The following is a 19,253-nucleotide window of genomic DNA, read 5'->3' as shown; positions in this document are numbered from 1 at the left end:
ATAAGAATTTTGGTAATTCTAATTTTATTAATTTTATTTACTTCTCAAGTATACAAAATCTCCTTTTGTATGACCCAACATATTTAATTTAAATCAAATTGAAAAATAATATTGTAGGCATCAAGAATAATTTTTCATCCTTTTAGTTATGTTATAAAGATTGTTTTTTTTTAAAGTTTAATGATTACATCTAATTATAAATAGTTGTTAAAAACATTGTATGGTCAATTATTCACAAATCATAACTTTTAAAATAATTATACTTACTATAAAAGCAACAAATTTCCATTCAAAGATGTAAGTGGTTTATAATCACAATATAAAACTGTTATAGTTCTCTTCTCATTGAATAGTATACACCTCTTTTCAGAACTTGTCTTTTTCAGTTCCAAATATGCAATCTCTTACATAGAATCAAAATAGTATGAAGTATAAAGTCTACAATTACCAGCACCAACACTTGTCCTTCAACAAACACATTGTTTTTGCATCTTCAGAGGTTGAAGAAGATTCAGTCTTTAAAATGAAATGGTCTCCTTTGGCAAGAAACTGTACATTTTGTAGATCACATTACAAATTCATTGATTTTTTTGGTTTCTTAGAAGTAGAAAATGCCCATTTGGGGCAACAAAAAGGAGCATGTAATATGAAGTTATGGGGTTACCCTATAGCCAGAAAATGAAAGAAAAAGATGGTAAAGCCTAAAAACCAAAGGATGAAGTGTTGAATCATGAGATTACTGAAATAGAAGAGTGTTCTCCTATACGTGAATCAAGGTGATTGTGGGTTGAAACTTCCCTCGCACGTGAACTTCTATGCTGAAGTCGTTGGTGCAGTGTCTCAGACATGTGGTTGAAAAATTCAGTGTCCCATCTCTGAATCAATAAGGGATCTTCTGCATAGCATATGTATATCGATGTAACAGCACTTTCCACCACAACCATAGCTATTCCAACCTGAAAATACACATTCAAACAAATAAGCATATCTCCAAACTTCACACTTTTCAATTCATGATTTCATAATAGTGTACAAATCTTTCCACCATCAACATATTTTAGAATCTAAAAATTCTTACAACCATACCGTTATTATTGAATCTCTAACACACCCCATCATACTAGATATCAGACATTTCATGGAACCCGACAGAATGAAATGCCGCAGCTTACATTGTGATAGCGGGTGACCTGATAAATCTAACAGATCTCGCTAGAATAATCTTTAATACCACTTTAAAAAAATGCAACAAATCTAGCTAAGATTTAACTCAACTTCTTAGACTTAGACTGTAACTGAAGTTTATACTCTACTTATATACCATAATAATTTGATCATATCTCTAGTCAATATGGATTTTCATCACCCAAAACAACTTTTCCACTCATTCCAATGCAAAGATTTGATTTCACAAGAAGTGCTTCCTCGAAACAAGAAATTTCTGCTGAGTTAGGCAGAGTTTCACAATGAATGCAAACATGTACTTACTGGAAAAAATGCTTTAGCAAATCAATTTTACCAAAATTCAAAACAAACAAGCAAACATATAATCACAACTAATGATGAGGAGGAAGGTATGCATTAATTACAATAATGCTTTGTTTGGATTAAAAGGAGTTGAAAAGGAAAGAAAAGAAGAGAAAAAAAAAAGTAATAAGTGAGATATTTTCGATTGAAGAAAAGAGTGGAGAAGGGGAAATAAGTAGAAATATTGTAGTAAATTTGATTGATATAATAAAATATTTTTTATAAATATTAAATATATTTAAAAATAATTAATAAAATAAAATTTAAAAAATAATTTGATTAAAAAATAATTTTTAAAAATATAACAGAATTAAAATAAATTTTAAATTAAAATAAAAATTATTATAAAATTTAACAGATAAAAAAGATATTTTTAAAATAATAATATATTAAAGTAAAATTACTTTAAAATTGTTAAAGTAAAAAATACACTGATTTTATTTAATTATTTACTTTAATTATTAATCTAAAAGCTATAATTATAAACAAAATATTAACTTTGAATTATATACGTGAGTTTCATCTAAAATCAGCTCATATGTGAGAAAAATTTAAAGCTATTATTTTGTTGTTTTTGGTAATTATTTCTCACAGTAAATCATTGCTTTTCCATTATGTTTAAATACCCAATTAACAACTATAATTTCTCTCTATCTCTCTTCCTATATATCTCAACTATAAAATCTATATTTTTTTCACTCCCTAAGTTTGCTTTAACATTTTATGCATCATTATTCATTATCTATATACATTGCATTATAGCTCTTAAATGTAGAATGATAGCTAAACAAAATAGGAGAAACTAAAGGAGGAGGGATTTGAATCCCTATAGTTCAATCTTTGCAAGGACTTTTGCAAAGATCAAAACTTGTTTATGTTTACTGAAAAAAGACTTATTTGGTGGTCCTAGTGCCTAGCTCCAGTAGGCCAACTTTTGATGACAGAAATTTCAGTAACAGCATGTATCAAAGCCCAAAACTTTGAACAAACTTACCAATACCATCCCCATGAGCATAGATGTTGACCCAATCATAAAAGCCCTGTCATTCCATTTAATCCAGGCCCAAACACCAGAGCAAGTTCCAGTTATCAGGCCCCCAAAAATGGTCCCCATTAGCAACACAGCACCTGAACAATCATAGGCCACAATTGCTTCAACTCCAGTTGACTGGAATAACTCCCATGCATCTCTAGCAGATCTGTTAAAGCTTTTACCATAAACAGCAATCTGCAGGGTACATCACCATAAACCATGTTAGTGTAAGTTTTCCAACAAACATACTGCCAACAATAATCACCAAAACCTCAAACAAAAGTTTCCTTTTAGTTCAGATTTCAAGTTCAGGACATTTGGGGCCTCTAGAAATATAGCATAGTTAATAAAACTCTCTTACTTCAAATTTGTTCAGACAAACTTCTCTATAAGCGTTTATAGGAGGAAAATAAGAAAGTAAAATATTTCGAGTTCCTCAGAAAACTTAAAATCAACTCATACATTTAACTTCACAAGCTGGGATACATAAGTAGATTCTAACTTGTGAATATATATATATATATATATATATATATATATATTTATTTATTTGACATTCTTATTTTCTTCTCTGTAAGTGTTCCTGAAAAAATTTACCCAAACATGAGCCATGTCAAAGATATACCCATCAAAGTTGTGGAAATAAATTAGAATGAGTTTATTTTGATAAGTTTTATCAAGAAGCTTATCATAACAAGCCAAAACTAAAAACTATTTTTATAGGTCTCTCTAGAAGGTTTTCTAACTGTCTTAATTGTGAAGTAAAATTACAGTCCTTGTATTTTCATTTCTAGCCTCAATATAGTGAACTACTCTTTCAGAATCTCGGTTGTCACAGATGACACAAAATACATGATACATGGTGAATGATTGCTGATATAGACAGAGAAGTCAACCTGAACATATGCATATTTGTTAAAGAATCGGACAAGAGTCTCCACAAGATGGAAGAGGAAATCAACACAGCAAAGCAAACACTCATTCTTGCCAATCTTTGACCGAATTCCTCTTATCTGAAAGGCATCAAAATTTTGATGAATGAAAAACCTCCATATATAAAGATGAATTTAAGATAATTCACAAAAAAGTAAATGGTAGCTAATACCTCCCATCGCAGTGTCCTAATTGCAGCTGTGAATAATGATCCATAACAAATGCTGCCAAAAGATGTTGTTAAAGCATACTGTAAAGATTTCATTAAGGAGTTAGCAGGAACTGATGCACCCTCTCTACCACCATGGATAGTAACACGAACCACTGTCCCAGACACTATGACATGCACAGTGTTGCACAGCACAGCTCCTGTCCAAAATAAGCTTATAGAGAGGACCTGCATTCATGAATTATCATAGTAATATCAGTTTTAATCAGATTGTATAATCTGCCTCCACAAAATAACCAGTCCTAAAAAGTATGAATAGAATGAAGAACAAAACTTGCCAGCTCACCACAAGAAGCCACCAGCGTCCACCATCACCTATGCTTGAAGCCACCACACCAGCAGCTCCAAATGACCATAAGGCCATCCATAAAAGCACAACAAGCATAAATGCATATGCTACTCTCATAACTTCAGGAAGATTCCATACCATCTTGACAGCTTTTTGCAAAACCAACATAGTAAATGGAAGTCTGGAGAAGAGAAAAAGCATGAAGAAACAAGCCACCCCAAAATCATTTTAACAAATTAACTATACAGAAGTCTATTGTTAAAATGACAACAATGAACTCCCAGAACTTTTACAATAATAAGCAAAATGTCTAAAGAACATGAAGAAACATTACACTAACAAAGTAAAATGACAACAAATAAACTGGCAGAGTTTATATAATATAACAAATAATATTAAAAAGTCTATTAATGACATATAGGCGCTTAACAAAATACTCAATACAGAGTAATTCAACATTTCAACTTCATAATAAAGTAAATAACACTCCACAATAATAAAGTGTGAAAGTGCATTAGTACAAAGCAGGATCAAACTATAAAGTGACCAAATCATATATTAATTTATAAGAACATAACTTACTAAAGTGAAAACACTTTATAAAGGAATTAATGGTAGCAAAAATTACAATTGATTCAAACTCATTGACTCTCTTTTGACTCCAAAGTGTATGTAAGTTTACCCAAAAATGAGTTTGATATCGACTTACCTCTTTTTATCTACCTAGAATCATAAATTTGTAAGAGTCTAACGATTAAATCAAGAGTTTGACAACCATGTTAACATCCACTAAAACACCAAATTGGATGACCAACAAACAACATTGCAATAACTAAATAAGGTTTTAAAGAAAAGTCAGCAACAATTGCAGCCACAATTGTCAAGGTTTTAGGCCCACAATTTTCCACAATATCAAAGATTGCGGAAAACAGCAACAGTGATCCCAATTTAAAACCTTTAAATAAATATCAATTCAAACAGAAAACATGTCCAAAGGCCACTTTCATCAATACCATACCTCTCTATGACAGACATCACATACAAGAACTGCAAGGTTGCCCCAATAGCAAAGGCAACACCCCAGAAAAACTGCTCAGCCCAGAAACACAAAACACTGATCACTGCAAGGTAAGTGGTGAGGATGTGCACAGACACCTTCATCATCTGGGTAGCGCGTGAGCCTAACAGCAGCAACCAACTCCATCCAAGGGCAGTTCCAATGCCTCCTGCCACCGCGTAAATCGGCCAGTAATCCTCCGTCAAACCAGCCTCATTCTCCATGAACCGGTAGGTGTACTTATCAATGTCAAGCCTGTTCTTTTGCTTGAACCTGTTGAGGCCTAAAACCCCGAGAACCAAACCCAAACCAACCAAATGGATAACAAACATCCCTAACCAGAACAAATCGTGCCAACGCCGCGGTTGCTCCATTTCTTGCCACCAAATCACTATGTTGCCACTTCTATGTAGCCCCACAATGCATTTTCTCTAAACAAAAACTATAAATGCTTCACCTCTCACTACTCATCACAGAAAGAAAAATAAACAAGCAAAGGTTATTGTGGTATCTACATATGGATCGCAATCACAGAAAACGAACAAGTGAAAAAAAAAAAAAAAAACTATGCCACATAGAGAGTAAACAGGTAAAAGCCCACGTTTTTATTTATTTTGTTCATCTGGGGTAAGCAAAATCAATAAAAATTATGAAAAAAAGAAAATATTTTCCCCACAATCTCATAGACCCAGAAAGAAAATCTTTTAAACCATGGTTAAAAAGGAAAACTTTATGCCCTTATGGACTAGTTTTTGCCTCAAAGGTAGTAATCAGGAAAAGAAAGAAGTGATTTTCAGTTTTGTTTTCTGGGTTTTCCAGTGAGGAGTAATTGAGGCAGCAAGATCAATGGAAAAAAAACTGAAAATGGTGATTGAAATTGAAGAAATAGAGAGTATAGTGTGAAAAAGGTACCTAATAGCTGGTGGTGGAAGAATTGGAAGAGAATGAGGGAGAGTCCACCATTGTGAGAGAAGAATAAACATGGCAGCTTGTTGTAGAGAGGGAAAGAGATGCATCAATTTGGTTAATGAATCATGATAACGGTGAAAGGCCAAAGGTTTAAATGGGGGCACTGAACAAAAAATAATAGTTAAAAACAGTGAGGAGAGAAGAGAGTTGAACAGGGAATGTTGTGAAAATGGAGGGTAAATCCAAACTGAAACACTCTCAACGGCTAATAGAGAAAGATGAGGTTGGAAAATTTGAGAGTGTTAAGAGAGAGAAAAGTTTTGTGGAAGGTGCCACGCGCCATGATTGTAGCAGTGGCATGCGTAGAAGGTGTTGTGAAGTTAATGGGTTGGCAGTGGCATGGTGATAGTATGAGTACTCATTATTGTAAAGTAAATCTGAAACCTTTGTCGGTGTAATAATGGATATCAATATAACAAAATGGATCAATCTACCCAATTTCAAATGTGAAAGCTTTAAATTTCATACTTTTTCAAAATTCAATGTTTTAATTTTTTTTTACTAATTGTTAGATTTAACATAGCACTCTATAATTATATATAATAAGTATGAAATATAATTATTAATAATGTAAGTAAAAAATAATTTTTTTATAAATTATTAATAAATAAATAATTTAAGATGTAAAGGTAATAATATTTTAATTTATTTTGTTGAAAAAATTAATTAATAATCAATTAATAAAATATTTATATAATTAAATATGTTTTTAATATATATGTAATAAAATGAAAAATAAAATAAAATTAGTCTTTTGTGGCCTCTCCCACCTCGTTTTTACTCCTAGTGAATAAAATAAACATATTTACATTCTTTTGTTTTTAGGTTACAATTCAACTTAATTAGTATTTGTTAATATAAAATTTTGAAAGTTTAAAAATTTGATGTTTTGAATCATAATGTATTAAGTTGATGATGCAAGTATTAAAGATGTTGATCATGTATTTGATTTCAGATTTTGGGTTTGAGTTATAATTTATGGTTGTTGTAAGTGGTTTTTAGTTCTTGGTCTTGCGTTTGTTATGTAGTTAATTTATTTGGAAGTGTTTTAACATTCTTTTAAATATTAAGTTTTGTTTTAATGTATGAAAAACATATTTTAATTTATTAAAATATTATTGGATTTGCTAAGTTGATAAGAAAGAACATTTTAATCTAGTAAAACATGAATTAATTGATTAAAATCACTTAAAACGTTTTTAAGTCTAATAATTTCACTATTTTAATCCATTAAAGAAATATTTTAATTCATTAAAATAAGGTAAAAGTGATTTTAATTTATTAAAAATATGTTTTTATGGTTTGAAAATATGCATCAAAACATCATCTTCTATTCTAATGGTTTAAAACAGTTGTAATTATTATTTATTAAAACACACAGCTTAATACAAAAGATATCACATTGAGCAATCAATTTGGAAAAATTATAAATTATTTTAAAACATTGATATAAACTATATACAAGATTAAAAAAAATACTTATTAGAGTTATTTTACTAAATAAATGACTTGGAGATCATAAGTTATACTAATTAACTTTTGTATTTATTTTTTTCTTTCAACTTGTTGTTGGGAGGATTTTTTTTTATTTATTTAATCTTAACTAGAATTGTCAAAAACTATCAGGTTCGGACACGCCTCTTAAATGGTGTGTTTGTGTCGGACATACGTATCGGACAACAATACTTGTAGAACACATATCAGTGAAGTGTCAAATTCAAAAAAATATTTGTTGGATTTTTAACAATTCTAACCCAATTGTAACATAATTTTAAAAAAGAAAAATATATTAATTTTTTAAAAACTTAAATTTATTGTATAAATTTTTATTATGATTATATAAGTAAAGAACAACCCCTTTTGAAACCAACCATGAAAAATATTTTTCTACTACAAACAAAACTGAAACATACTTATACAAATACATCTTTATTGTTAATTTATATAATTTATAATTATATAATATATAAATCTATGTCTCTTTATCCTATATTGTGGAGATTATACATATCTTTGTGTCCGTCTCATATCAATGTGTTAGTTTTGTACTAGATAAATCAAAAGTGTTCGTGTAATGGTGATAAAAGATACTGTAAGATTCAAGTGGGATATCTCTCTATCTCACATCTCATCATTAAGGCTTTTGCTTCCTGCAGTCACCATTTTTCAACCTGCACCCCACAATTTGGTGAAATGACCGAATTGCCTTCATCTGCTTTTGTCTCACTACACCCCATCACTCACCCCACTGCTGCCAACGTCAACACTATCGCTGCTGTTGAAACACATTTCATCAAAAGATTGTTCCAAAAATCTATTCCAAGTCGTGTTGCAAAAATCATGTTCCAAAATGTATTTTATGGATTCGAAAAAACGTGTTATGAAATTTTTTTAAAACAAATATTTCAGAAGACACTTTAAAGAAGGGTAAAATGATTATTTTAAAATTGTGGGGTGCAGGAAGAAAAAGTCCCGCATTAATAATAGCACTCCAATTACCATCATATGGGCTTCTTTTTATCTTTCAGCTGCAATTTAAAACAATATAAAATTATAAAAAAAATTCTGAATATAGATATATCGTAATTTAAAATACCATTTGCATAAAAAAAATGCATTTGAAACCATAATTTTGGTTTAATTTGTAAATCGTGTTTTAAAAGTAATTATCAGGAAATGTTCCTTGTCTAACTCTGAACTTTTTGGCAACCCCTTACCATTTCATAAGCACCACTTCCTCACTCACTCACTCTACATTTTAGCCCATTCAGCTGGCCCAACTTACACTGTACCTTATCCGAATGGGCCCACACGTTACAATTGAATAATAAAAAGGCTTTTTACCCAATTACCCTTACCCACCGTAACAAATTAAAAAAAAAGACAAATATTAGTTAAATTAAATTAAATTAAATACAAATAAAAATAAAAATAAGCACGAGATTCTCCTGCTATACGCCTACGAAGCTAACTCACCCACCCTTTTCATTAGCAGCTATTGGCAGAGAATCCAACGAGCGAGTTACCGATATCGAAACTGACACGTGTCCCTTGTTGCTGCACATTTCCAATGATAGACAACGACGACGTCGTTGGCGCAAACGCGAAGCAAAACGTCCCCACCGAGTCAACCGGTATCAGGTAATTCTTCGCCGGTAACGGTAACTCCCTCCCCTCAGGAAAATGAAGCGACACTGTCGGCACGTCCACACTGTTCCTCGACGACAAGTCGTAGCACGTGTCGAACAACGACACGCCGTTCGTCTTCGGCAACCCCTTCGTCCCCCTCACAAATGCGTCGCGGAGCGCGTCGTACACCTCGCTCCGTAGCCGTGTCACGGCGGTGCCGGAATCGACAATGATGCCGCCTCCTCCGGTGGCGTCGACCGCGAAGCTCGACTCAGGTACCTGGAGAGTCTCGCCGCCGACGCTGATTCCTTTCAAGCCAAGGTAATAGAACGTGTCTAGCTCGGGGTTCCGCATAAGCGGTGCGGTGACGGCGTTGCGCGGCATCGGCGAGTCGAACTCAAGAGTGGACACGGCGTCGGAGTCACGGTCCACGAGGCAGTACGAAAACGACGTCGCGTTGACCTGCGCGGGGAACGAGAGTTTTCCGCCGCCGAGACCGAGCAGACCAGCAGCGCCGACGAATAGTCCTTCGTTGTTGTGGCCGCAGCCGATGGCGACACCGGAGACTGCCGACGCGCCGAGAGTGACGGTCTCCGTGGCGAACTCGCCGACGGTGTAAGATCCGTCGCCGTAGGAAACTTCATACAGACAGGTTCCGTTGCGGCACTCGGAGAGGTCGAGGGATTTACACTGCGGAGCGTCGCAGTGGATAGGCGCATAGGAGGAGGACGAAAGCGGGTCAAAAATCGGGTCGGATTGTTGGTAGCATTCGGAGCATGGCTCGCATTGGATCCAACTGACGTCACTTCCAGTGTCGAGAACCACGTAGGCTTGACTGGGAGGCTTTCCAATTCCAACTCGGAGGAAATACTCGCCGCTTCCCTGACTCGTTCCCGACACGATTGGGCCCTGGAGCGCATTGGCTTCGAACTCGGAGCGTGACTCGGCCGGGTGGAGATCCGAGTTCGAGACGCGATTAAGAGCAAGATCTAAACGAGTTTGCAGGGCCCTGACTCGGGCTGAGTCGCGCGCGAGTCGCGATAGGGTTAACGATTTATAGTCACTGTGAGAGGGTTTCTGAATGGAGGCACGGGAATGCAGTTGAACAGAAAACGACGACAGAAGAGAAGTTTCTTCTTGTCGTTGAAGAGGGTGGTAATGGGGTGAAACGACGGCATTGTGGGCGTTTTGAAGGGAGGAAACGACGTCTAGGAGTGTCGTTTTGGGAGTGTGCGGTGCGGTTCGAGAGAGTGCTAACGGAGATAAGCACAGCAGAAGCAAAAGTGGGAATAGGTAAATGAGAGGTCCCATTGGAACGAAAGAAAGAATGTGTGATGTGAAGGTTTGGGAGTGAATAGGGGTTTTTATTTTGGGATGAAAAGGATTCACGTAAAGATTATTGGATTAACAAAATGAAGTGAAAATTAGGAGAAGATTTGAATGATCTGAGAAAGCTTGGTTTTGGCATTGGATTTTTGCATATTGTTTAACAAGGAGATAGTAGCATAAGCTTTGTGCTTTTGGCAATGTTTTGTTTATTTTATTCCTTCATAATTAGTGTTTCTTTTTCTTGTTTCTGGTTTTTGGTCTTGGGAAAGCCGAAAGGTGGTTGTGACCAGGGTTCTAGCTAACTTTATCGGTGCTTGATTACGATACTTAGGTGTAGGTGTTATTATTGGGATAAGCGCCATTAGTGGTCAAATGCTATCTTTTACTTCCTACACCTACTCATTAACATAAACTATGTTTTAAACAAATTTGTGATATTTATTAATACTTTCTATAAAGTATTTTTTTTTCATACTGTTTATCAAACATTGTATATATATATCTAATTTTGTTAATAAATAATAACTATTTTAAAAATTGTCCTTCTAAGGGTTGACCTAATTCATAGATATTAGAAGACAGCGCATGTAAGAATGATGATTAGAAAATGGGACCAACTTAGGGCACTTGATGATGCTGAAAATTTGTGGGACAAAAAGTGGGTAGAGTGTGAGGTCATGTAATTGCTATCATGACTAATTACTTTAGCCTTTATTTGCTAATTCTTAAAAGTAAAAGGTGATTGGGGTCAGTGTGTGATTTAGTTAAGAAAACCAAATATTAGTATTAGATTTTACATGTTAATTTTATGTTTGATGTTAGAAGTTGGGTTAGCCAAGGCTTCATTCGGTCTGCAGAGCCCACCATAATAAGTACGACATAGTCATACATTGACTTGCAGTTAGTTGTAGTACTTTTGCTTTCAAAATTGTGCCCGGTCGGTGTAACTGTCTCCCAAGCCACAGATTCTTTATCAGTCCATGAATTGGGACCAATTTAAACTAAAATTTGAATTCCCTTATAAAAGATTGAAAAATATAAACTTCATCTTGTTCCAATAGAAGAAGCTAAACCTATATAAATTTTCACACTATAGTAATTTTCTAATTGTTATAATTTAATAAAAAATTGATTAGAGTAATGGAATCCATATAAAATATGATGGAATGGATTCGAATTCAGCATTCAAACAAAAAATATCATAAATTCAAATTTTGAAGATTTGGTTCAAATAAGATCTAAATTCAAGTTTCATATATTGTACAAAAATGTTAAATCGTCTATTAATTTGTCATTGTCTATTGGTCTCAAATCGTTTAATAGTTCGTCATTGTCTAATGAGTATCAAAAAATTTTGATTAGCTAGTTTTCACCTATGAAGGATCTAAAGATTAAAACTTGGATCATTTGTCTCTTTCTTAAACTTCTCACTAACTGTTGGCATCTCATGTTTATTGTAACTGAATCAATGTACACGTGGTTAGTTCTGATGAGAAACGTCTTTAGTTGGAAGTTGTAAGACAATTTTTCCTTGTACATATGAACTTAAAATTGACAGTTACTTTTTTAGCGTGAGAGTTGAGAGTTCACTATGAAACTTGAAAGAAACTTAGTGTTGTAATCTCATATATTGTTCATAGTGAATTTTTGTTTAAGGATGTAGACGAGTTTTCATTCTAACCACATTAACTTGTTTTGTGTGTGACTCTCGATACTATGTTCTACCCCGTTTTACATTCTTCTTTTTGGAAATGTAGTTTTTCATCCATTTTCGTGTTACATTTTGAGGTTTGATGGATCAATGAAAGGTTAAGAAATTCACTAGCTTGAATGGTTTCAATCTATGGTGGTTAAAGATTTTGGTTCAACAAGGCTTTCTTGAAGCTTTGGAAGGTGACTCCAAGTTTGACAAATCCATGACCGAAAAGAAAAAGATTGCATTGCTAGGAAGATATTGGGGATTGGGATCTCTAAACGATGTGAGTTGAAGAGTCTATATTTGTCCTAGGAGATCTATCTTAGAAAAATCCTTGACAAGTTGAGCATGAAAAACTTAAAACTTGTTCCCACACCTCTTGTTTCCAACTACAAGTTGAGTGATAAATTGTCTCCTAAGACGATTAAGGAACAACATTATACGAATGGTATTCCAAATGCATATTTGGTTGATTCAATAATGTGTGCAATAGTTTGCCTGCTCCCTGACATAACTTATGCTTGCTTTTGTTAGCAGGTTTATGTTTAATCTTGGGAGAGCTCATTACAAGCTCTTAAGTGGATCCTTCGATACTTGAAGAAATCACTTAGAAAAGTCTTGATTTATGGTGGAGTTAGACGAGTTGCCGAAAATGTTCCCATAAAAGGGTTTGTAAACTCAGACTTTGTTGGGTGTTCAAACACTAGAAAATCTCTCACTAATTATGTATTTAATACTTATGATATTGTCATAAGTTGGAAGGCCAGTTTCGAGAAGGTAGTAGCTTTGTCAACCACTAAAATACATTATATTGACATGACAAAAGCTATAAAAGAAGCCTTGTAGCTCAAGGGTTCAACCAAGGAAGGTGCTAGACTAATAACTGTTCATTATGACAACAACAGTGCTATACAATTGTCAAAGAACCAAATTTATTATGAGAGAGAGCGAAACACATTAATGTGACGCTATATTTTACGAAAGAAAAAATTACTCAAGAATCTATGAAGGTAACAAAGGTCTCAACAAATCACAATCCATCTAATATGAACACAAAAGTATTGCATGATAATAAGTTCTTTTATTGTTTAAATTTATAATGTTTTAAAAAGATTATAATATATAAATATTATAGAATAACTTTTTGTTTTCATTTATTTATTTATGAAGTTCAATTTGATCTCTATTTTTAAATGCTTTGAAAGTATAATAATGTCAGCTTAATTACAGAGAATTAAGGGATGAAACTGAAACATTTAAAAATAAATGAACTAAATTGGAGTTAAAAATAATCAAAGGAAAAAAACAGTACTAATTAAACCATAAATAAAAGAACTAAACAAGTAATTTAACCTTTAAATTTTAACTCTAAACAGACTATTAACAATTCATTAATGTTGAGCTAGAAAAGCTTGAGGTTAACTCTTCAAAATAAACCATTCAACCTTAATTTTGTTTTTTAATTAAACAAACATGTTTGACAAGCATTAACTAGCAACAGACCTTATTCATATCACTATCCACTAGAAAAGAAATGACAGTTTCTTTGGTAAGAAAATAGAACAATTTAATTTTCTTTGACCTTGAGGTTATGTTTGAATCATTAAAAGTATGAGTACAAATTCTAGCATGATTATCACTCATAGTCAAACAACTAACGTTGCAAAAAATAGTATAGTCCTACGTCAAGGGATATGCTACAGTATTGCTTAAAACCCATGATTTTAAAAATCACCAAGGTTTCTGAATTATTTGATTCATTCCTATAAATAACATATTTAGATCCTATTATTAGCAAGTAACATGACAAGGCTGTGTTAAACAAAAAACTAACATTAGTATCTAAATCTATATGTTTTTTCACATATACACCAATCATTCATCAGCTATTAGTTTTCATATGTTGTGCCAATCTTTATTCAAAATCACAACTATCACATGTCTTAATCATAGGTTCGGTCATCTTAATCATGAGGCCAAGTTTTACACAAGACGTCTTTTTTCTTTTCTGGTTTCTCTAAGCCTTCAAGATGGGAACTTATGTACACCTGCTAATAGTTCCATCTCACCTTTCAATAACATAAAACTCAGGGAAATTTAAAGTGAAACTGTTCATCAACAGCCACCATCTGCAGGTTCAATCGAACTGAGCAACCCATTGCCTCTTAGCTGCATGCAATGATCTTCAGCATCAGATTGTGCACAGATGATCACCACTGACAACCCATTGTGGTGTGCTTCTTGCATGATATTAACTGCATTATCAAGGGTCATTCCAGGGATGACCTTCATCAGTACTTGAACAACATATTCCCGTTTATTATAGTTGTCGTTGTGCAATATTACACGATATGGTGGTGCTGTTTTCCGTGATTTCCTGCACATCTTAGAAAAACCAGAATCAAATATATTCTTTCTTACATTTTATTTTGCAAAGAAATAAATAGTTACATGTCCATACAAGATATCACAGAAAATTCAGCAAAAAGCATGAATGAACAACTCAGCATCTAAGCCACTATAATGGGTTGCTTACTTCCTTTTTGTTAGGGAGCAGGTTAAGGCATAAACATCTGTTCATATTTCAAAATGGCATTATTTTGAAGAAAATGAGGAAATATTAGTTTGATTCAAATCTATTACCATGGTTCTTACACAAGATCTTTCACCCATTTTAGGCTAGCTTTTAATGAAAATGACAACATAACTCCTTTGAGAAATGAATCCCTTATTACTAACAAAAGGGATCCCTTTGAAAAAATGATCTCCACTTTCCCATTGTTTATTGGTAAAATAACTTCAAATATTAAATTATTTGTATTTTCACTCATTGAAATGAAATTTCCCTTCTTATCACATTCAGAAAACAAAGTTCCCAAACAAAATTTGTTTAATTAGAAAATCTTAATTTGAAGATAAGTAGACAAAACTCCTGCTTACTTCAAATCAAATTCAGACTCACGGCCAGGGGTGACTCTTTCAATAACTGGCTTTTCCAGCAACCCTCCTCCTTTACCCGGTCCTGTTGCCACTACGGCCATGGGTACGCAAAGATTGGAGTATGGTCCTTTACAAAATGAAGGTGTGTCCCCTGTAATGCAAATCTTCAATATGTACAGTTGAAGCACTCAACCATATACATAGGATACAACACGGTTTCATGGATGCTAAAATTTTTCAATCAAAAAGTAGATAGCGAAACAAATGAGATTTAGTATGAGTCAGAAAGAAAATTAAAAGCTCTCCAGACTTAATTATTTATTAGGCATAGATTTCTAAAGGCATCACCAAAATATGCTTAAATAAGAAAAAGTACATGATCTTCCATACACAGGGAGGGAGTCACATTAAACATAAGCATTGAATTTAGCAAAAGAAATGAAAAGAAAGACTCTGAAAAAAAGTGCAGGTATACACCCGTTAAGTCTTAAACTATGCATGTGAGTACCCGCCATGAACTTCTAAATATTCCAACTATTCTCTCAAATTTTGCAAAATGTACCTAAGAATAATTTCGCTTGGATCTAAGAATTTATAAGTTAACTGCTTATGAGCTGAAAGTATTTGATTGGCAATAATGGTAATCAGCCTGGTGGACAATTGAAGTTCTGACTTCATCATCACACCAAAATCTTAAAAGACTTGAGCAGATGCCAACCGGGTAACAAGCTTGTAGGCAGATTTAACAATTCCTATTAATCAATTTATCACTAATAACATATCATAAGATTTGAATTTATAAAAAGATCAATGTTTAGGGAACTATTTTATATTTCACACCTAAAAATGATGTGAAGATCAACATGAATGAATTAGGTAAGGAAAACATGATTATTGCATGATAAACAATTTTTTTTAAACTAACAAACAAAATGCTGTTAGTAATTGAAAGTAGTTCATGGAGACTACTGCTAATAGTTGTTAGTGCGGGTGTTCTTATTTTTCCCTACAGACAATGATCAATACATATAAGATGGCAGGGAGAGAACTGAAACCTAACATACTAACACCAGTGTAGAATAAGCAGGGCTAGTTTAATAACGTTAAATAATTTCCAAAGAATTCAATCCCTATCAAATCCACTATTTGATCAATGTCACTTTCTCTTTTGAACTCACATATCCAACACTCAAATTTAAGTAATGATGTTTACTATCTTCTAATGATATGTTCTAATTCAAAGTTCCGATTGACAAAAACACAAGGTGACAAATCTTTAGTCCTAGTGGATAACATTGTCACCACTAAGCCTTCATAACTCATAACCTGGCTGAATAAACAAAAGCAATGATATTTTCCATTCTAGCAGGTGCAACTGTTAAAAAAATCACACGGGTCAGCTTCAGTGCATCAGGGGAAGTCAAAATCAATCTTGCACAGAAGTTTACTCTGTTCAACCAAAATTTCCTAGAAATAGTCAGCACAACCGTAATTCTAGCAAGGGAAGAACATGAGGTATGAAATAAATCACACTATGCTAACCCAATTCCTAAAGAGTGTGATTTATCCCTTTATCAAAGAATTCCAGCTTCACAAACACTTCCAATTACTAAAACATTCACACTAGTCAACAGATTCAACAAACAGAAAAATGATTTTTTTTGTACGGTAAAGAAGAAAATGAAAATCCCACAAAGTAATAACCAAACCCCAATTCCCTTGAGCCCCAGAAACTCGAAACACTCAAAAAAAAAAATTTGGCAAGAAAGAAAACCATACACATCAGAAAGTTGAAGAAACCACAGGATCGAAGTGCCAAGGAAATCGAAATCTGAGAGAAGAAAGAGAGATGAACCTGGTTTGAAAACATGGTTGGGAGAGAGAATTCTCCCACAAATCGCACTCTTCATTTTCCTCTTCTTCCTTGTTTGAGTTCTTTGATTTTTTTATTTTTTTTTCTCTGGGTTTTGTTGTTTTTCTCAGTACAATAAATAAACGAAGAGGAGCAAGAAAGTAAAAAAAATGGAAAATTAGGATTGAAAATTGGTGGCCCGAGAAAATGACACGTGTACGCGATCTTTGGCACTCGTTCCCGACATGGCAAAAATTAGAAGATTTTGCACTTGTTATCGAAAAAAATAAATAGAATTTAGGAATCAAAACATTGTTTCAATTAGGTGGATTTCAACTTTATGATATGTAATGTTAATAAAAACACCTCAATAAAATGGCTAGTTGAAGGAAAAATAGGATTCCATGAGAGATTACTAGAATAATGTGTTATGAAAATTATTTGTAGAAACACTTTTAGGTTGTGAAAACGGTATGTTATGCATAAAATAAAATCCTGATAAGAGTTTTGATGGATCAAACTCTGAATTATAGAGAAGAATAAACATAACCTATCATATTTTGATATCATTATTTAGAGTTCATAAATATTTTATTTATAATCTTAATTATTAACTTAGGAAGTTTGATTTTTAAGTGATAAATAGTAACAACATTTTGACAAAAAAAAAATTATAAATGTGTAAAATTTAGTGACATTTTATAAAATAATAGAAAATTATTAGATCTAGAAGATGACTTTGCACCTCTTCGTATTAGAATTTTAAATGATGCTAGATGAGATTTAGATGATGCTAAATAAGAGGAATCACAATCAATTGATTGATGATGCTCTAAAGTCACAATCACAAACCAATGACTATATATATATATGTGACATCTTAAGGAGTATATAATTGGAGAAAAAATAATGGGATAAGGATTAGATCATCTTTTAGAAACCGAGTACTTATGCCTTTGTATCTCAAATTGAGCAAAATGCATAGAAGAAGTTTTATAAGGCAATGACTAAATTGTAATTATAGAAGAATATCTCAATTAGTTTATCATAAATTATGTCTAAATTCTTTCATTAAAATTCTTTTCATTTTCTGCAAAACAACCACTAAACGGTCTAGCAAGTGATTGCAGGCTAAACGGTCTGATAGTTACATTTTACTGAAATTTGTTTCATTTCTTTTGTTTTTCATTTACATTACACTTTCTTTTTATCTCTTTACTTTTCTGTCATTTATATTCTTGTCTTTACATTTTTATGTGTTGCTAGACAGTCCATCAGACGATTGTCTGTAGATGATCGAGTATTCACTCTGTTTTATTGTAAACAAAGATTTTGCTTTGTAAGAACATTGTTGAGTTTATTTAGCAAACTAGTAGAGGGAACATAACATTGTAAACATCGAAAGATGTTACTCCTCTCTAGAGAGCAAAATTTATGATCTTTTTATCACATAATAGATATTATTTGTCTAAGCAAGGAGTGACTCTTTATTAAACAATACTCGTGGGGTCAGCGAGGAGTGGCTATGAGCCAAAATAATATTTGAGTTTTTAGCCAAAGTGAATACTTTACAGGTTAACAAGGAGTAACTACATTTCAAAACAATATTCTATAGGTTAGCTAAGTGTGGCCACAAATCAAAACAATACTCATTTATATCTTGTAGCATTAATATGTTTAATAAAACTCAATCAGTTGATTAAGAATTGGATGTCATCTATGTTATCAAACGAATTGTATAAATATTTTGAATAATTTCTTTCTTCCTTATCTTTCAAAAAAAAATCTTAAAACTATTATACAAACAAGACGACACTATAAGTAAAATTGTAGTAGATATTTAAAATACAATTTCAACTTTCCTTATTGTGTTTTATCTATTTTTTACATATTATATAACCGGTTTATTATGATTGATATTGTATTGATGATAAGTTATTGGCCAAATGATGATTCTGTGTGGAGTTGTAAATTTTGACGAGAAGAACTCTATAAAAGGTCATCCAATCACATTCACCTCCAAAGAATTTCCAATATTTAAGTCGAAAAAATATTTGCAAACATAGCTTTAACAAAATAATGTAAGAGTAAATATTGAAATTTGATTTTTCTCCCAATCACAGGGATATCTTAATATAGGCTTTTTAGTATAAACATTTTGTAATATAATTGAGTAGTTAATATTTGTTACAAAGTATATATTATTAAATAATTAATTATTTGGTATTTATAACCCATTTATTATAAGATTGTCAATTAATTTGGCTGAT

At 32.8% G+C, this 19,253-nt stretch overlaps 3 protein-coding genes across 3 annotated transcripts; all 3 read right to left on the bottom strand.

Moving 5' to 3' along the window:
• Positions 1-263: 263 nt before the first annotated feature.
• Positions 264-6,416, bottom strand: LOC137806258 (uncharacterized). Its single transcript, XM_068606264.1, has 7 exons — positions 5,981-6,416; positions 5,030-5,531; positions 4,009-4,192; positions 3,666-3,890; positions 3,457-3,573; positions 2,522-2,755; positions 264-956 (listed from the first exon to the last, which is right to left on the bottom strand). The coding sequence occupies exons 2-7, from the start codon at positions 5,440-5,442 to the stop codon at positions 729-731; spliced, it is 1,401 nt and encodes a 466-aa protein (XP_068462365.1). The 5' UTR covers positions 5,443-5,531; positions 5,981-6,416; the 3' UTR covers positions 264-728.
• Positions 6,417-8,736: 2,320 nt separating this feature from the next.
• On the bottom strand, positions 8,737-10,736 carry LOC137806257 (Eukaryotic aspartyl protease family protein). Its single transcript, XM_068606263.2, has one exon. It carries the CDS (start codon positions 10,475-10,477, stop codon positions 9,026-9,028), a length of 1,452 nt encoding a protein of 483 aa, XP_068462364.1. The 5' UTR covers positions 10,478-10,736; the 3' UTR covers positions 8,737-9,025.
• A 3,272-nt stretch (positions 10,737-14,008) lies between these two features.
• Positions 14,009-17,142, bottom strand: LOC137806256 (ATP-dependent Clp protease adapter protein CLPS1, chloroplastic). The gene is made up of 3 exons (XM_068606262.2): positions 16,987-17,142; positions 15,132-15,282; positions 14,009-14,568 (listed from the first exon to the last, which is right to left on the bottom strand). Exons 1-3 carry the CDS (start codon positions 17,039-17,041, stop codon positions 14,307-14,309), a joined length of 468 nt encoding a protein of 155 aa, XP_068462363.1. The 5' UTR covers positions 17,042-17,142; the 3' UTR covers positions 14,009-14,306.
• Between the last annotated feature and the right edge of the window lie 2,111 nt (positions 17,143-19,253).

This window comes from Phaseolus vulgaris, chromosome 3 (assembly GCF_051622355.1).
Source record: "Phaseolus vulgaris cultivar YP4 chromosome 3, ASM5162235v1, whole genome shotgun sequence".
Lineage (NCBI taxonomy): Eukaryota > Viridiplantae > Streptophyta > Magnoliopsida > Fabales > Fabaceae > Phaseolus > Phaseolus vulgaris.
Note: the sequence above shows the minus strand (reverse complement) of the source record. Positions and strands in the feature narration are given on the sequence as shown.

Coding starts and splice junctions, on each gene's coding strand:
- LOC137806256 (XM_068606262.2), bottom strand. CDS start 17,041: ATGAAGAGTGCGATTTGTGGGAGAATTCTCTCTCCCAACCATGTTTTC. Junction 15,283..16,986: donor CAACCATGTTTTCAAACCAG/GTTCATCTCTCT, acceptor TTTGCATTACAG/GGGACACACCTTCATTTTGT. Junction 14,569..15,131: donor GAGTCTGAATTTGATTTGAA/GTAAGCAGGAGT, acceptor TAAGATGTGCAG/GAAATCACGGAAAACAGCAC.
- LOC137806258 (XM_068606264.1), bottom strand. CDS start 5,442: ATGGAGCAACCGCGGCGTTGGCACGATTTGTTCTGGTTAGGGATGTTT. Junction 4,193..5,029: donor GTGATGTCTGTCATAGAGAG/GTATGGTATTGA, acceptor TCTCTTCTCCAG/ACTTCCATTTACTATGTTGG. Junction 3,891..4,008: donor GACGCTGGTGGCTTCTTGTG/GTGAGCTGGCAA, acceptor TCATGAATGCAG/GTCCTCTCTATAAGCTTATT.
- LOC137806257 (XM_068606263.2), bottom strand. CDS start 10,477: ATGGGACCTCTCATTTACCTATTCCCACTTTTGCTTCTGCTGTGCTTA.